Source organism: Pterocles gutturalis, unplaced genomic scaffold, assembly GCF_000699245.1.
Source record: "Pterocles gutturalis isolate BGI_N339 unplaced genomic scaffold, ASM69924v1 Scaffold49186, whole genome shotgun sequence".
NCBI classification, from domain to species: domain Eukaryota; kingdom Metazoa; phylum Chordata; class Aves; order Pterocliformes; family Pteroclidae; genus Pterocles; species Pterocles gutturalis.
Window position 1 is genome coordinate 109 of NW_010099597.1, and position 2,528 is coordinate 2,636.

At 54.5% G+C, this 2,528-nt stretch overlaps 1 protein-coding gene across 1 annotated transcript; it reads left to right on the forward strand.

The window, feature by feature from the left end:
• The first annotated feature begins 393 nt into the window (after positions 1-393).
• LRRC52 (leucine rich repeat containing 52) lies at positions 394-2,308 on the forward strand. Its single transcript, XM_010076717.1, has 2 exons — positions 394-1,018; positions 2,061-2,308. The coding sequence occupies exons 1-2, from the start codon at positions 394-396 to the stop codon at positions 2,306-2,308; spliced, it is 873 nt and encodes a 290-aa protein (XP_010075019.1).
• Positions 2,309-2,528: the final 220 nt, after the last annotated feature.

The following is a 2,528-nucleotide window of genomic DNA, read 5'->3' on the forward strand; positions in this document are numbered from 1 at the left end:
CACCTCTTGTGTTTTGACACCATTTGTGACAAAGTTTGCACCGTTCACTACAGTTTGGATGTGCCCAACGCACACCTTCCCCACACCTCCACCCCGCCCAAAGCAGCGGTGGCTCAGCCAGCGAGGTTGTGGCACTGTCCTCAAAGCCCGGCAGCTCCTGCAAGCCACTGACATCACGGAGGTGTCACCTGGCACTGAGCCGCGACACAGAGACGCTCCAGCCACGGTTCTGCACTTGCCGATGTAGAAACCGAGCTCGGTTTCCAGCCAGGCGCCCTGCCAAGAGTCACGGATGGACACACAGTGCTTCCCAACAGCCTGGCAGCTCGCCGCCTCCTCAGAGACGTGCGTAGGGCTGCTCGCCATCCCCAAAGGCCTGGAAAGTGTTAGACCATGTCTCCTTCAGGTAGAGCACAGCCCCTGAGCCTCATGTTGCTTTTGGGGATGGGGATGGCATCGGAGAGGGTCGGCTGCCCCAGCGGGTGTAGCTGTCAGTACCTGGAGGTGAACTGCACAGGGCAGCAGCTGCAGGAGTTCCCCGCCACCATCCCGCTGGACACCAGGCAGCTGATTCTGGCGGCAAACAACGTCTCGTACCTGCCGGCAGTGGAATTGAGCTTCCTAGCCGATTTGGTCTATCTGGACTGCAGGAAGAACCTCTTGGGGGATGACCTGGATTTCACTTTCATTGGCGTGGCCAAGCTTGTCTATCTGGACCTCAGCTTCAACAACCTGACGCTGGTCACCTTCAGCACCTTCTCACACCTCCTCAGCCTGGTGGTGCTGAAGATCTCAGACAATCCCAACCTCGTGGCCATCGAGAAGGATGCTTTCACCAACAACACCTGGCTGAGGCACCTGGATGTGAGCCGGACGGGCTTAACATTCCTGGACACCAGCACTGTCCGGGACCTGCCCAACCTGAAGTTTCTGGGACTCAGTGACAACCCGTGGCACTGCAACTGTTCCTTTTTGGACTTTATCACCTGGATGACAGAGAGCAACGTTCATTTTCCAGGTGAGGGCTGTGTGAGCAGGACCTCTCTCCTCCCTACTCCTGCAGATCTGGGTGGAACAGAGAGGGCCCTTGTTCTCTTTCCCAAAACTTCAGCTCACGTGGCTGTGCCACTGCATGTCAGCTGTGGGTCCTATCTTCTGGTGTTGCACAAAACACAGATGGGAGCAGCTGGGTTACACGCACTCGACCCACAGAGTCACACTCACATCCTCAGGACAGTCGGGGAAGAGTAGCCTGTAGCTAGGACATTGCTTCTGTTCACTGCAGTCTCGGGAAGTGTCCCTGTGCTTGGGAGTCACAGCACCCCACACCTGCAATGCCAAGAACGAGGAGCAGCTCTGGGGAGATCTGTTCTGCAAACGCTGCTGCTGCTCTGAATTTCCTGCCTTGTCTCCATCTGCTCTGATCATTTGGTGCTGCTGCAGCACCAGCATGTCTGTAACGGTCAGTTAACCCCCCTCTCTCTGCAGAAATGCTCTCCTGCCTCTGTTCCGACCAGCTCAGGACAGCCTTTCCATCCCTGAGCTCTCCACCATCTAGCCAGCATCCCCTTTACCTCAAACACCTCCCGCTGGCCCCCTCCTGCCCAACGTGCCTGTCAGGCAGACCTCGTTCCTCCAACCTCCACAGCAATTCTGCTCGATGCTGAAAATTTACGCTACGTCACTTCAGAATGTGCTTGGGATTAAAAAAAACCCAAACACAAGTGCTTTTATGTTAAAATAAAAGTGCTCTGTCAGCAGAGATGAACAGTGCAGGGACAGCAGTTTGCTGCACCAGCATATTCGAACAGGCAATATTTTCCCATGGAGGCAACACCACAGAAATCTTTCTTGGCAACCCAGCAACTGTGGTTTGGGAAGGGTTTGGCAAGGGTTTGCCTGTGTGATTTTACCTAAGCCACAGAGGGAGAGGGGTGTGAAGTCTGTAGACATTTTTCAGGAGTTCAGCAGACTCCTCCACCACTTTTCTAGCAGGACTCATGTTCACTAACACTTAAGACACAGGAAAGAGAGCCTTGCTTCTGCTTTTCCCTCTGCAGATGCTGACAACATCACCTGCTACACCCCCGCAGGCCTGCGTGCCCTGACAGTGCCCGCGGTGGAGGCACAGCTCCACTTCAGCTGCCTGACCCAGCTGTACAAGCAGGACTACATCTTCCTGTGTCTCATTGGCTTCTGCATCTTCTGTGCTGGCACCATGGCAGCCTGGCTGGCCGGGGTCTGTGCTGTCATCTACGAGGTCCACACCTCAAAGGGAGAGGAGGAGGAGGAGGAAGAAGCCACTTAGGATTGGCCCTACAAATCCTTCTGAATGCCCATCGTGGGAACTGAAGGCAGGCCCTTCCTGCACAATTTCTCACGTTCTGTCCCACTCTAGATGCTATTTTTTTGAAGTTAAATAAAACCTGCAAGAGAAGAAAGTCTCTGTGCTCCAATTTAATTCACTGTGCCGCTGCCTCCAGTTGTCTTCTTCCACTGGGGACTCAAGACATGGGCAAAATATTCAG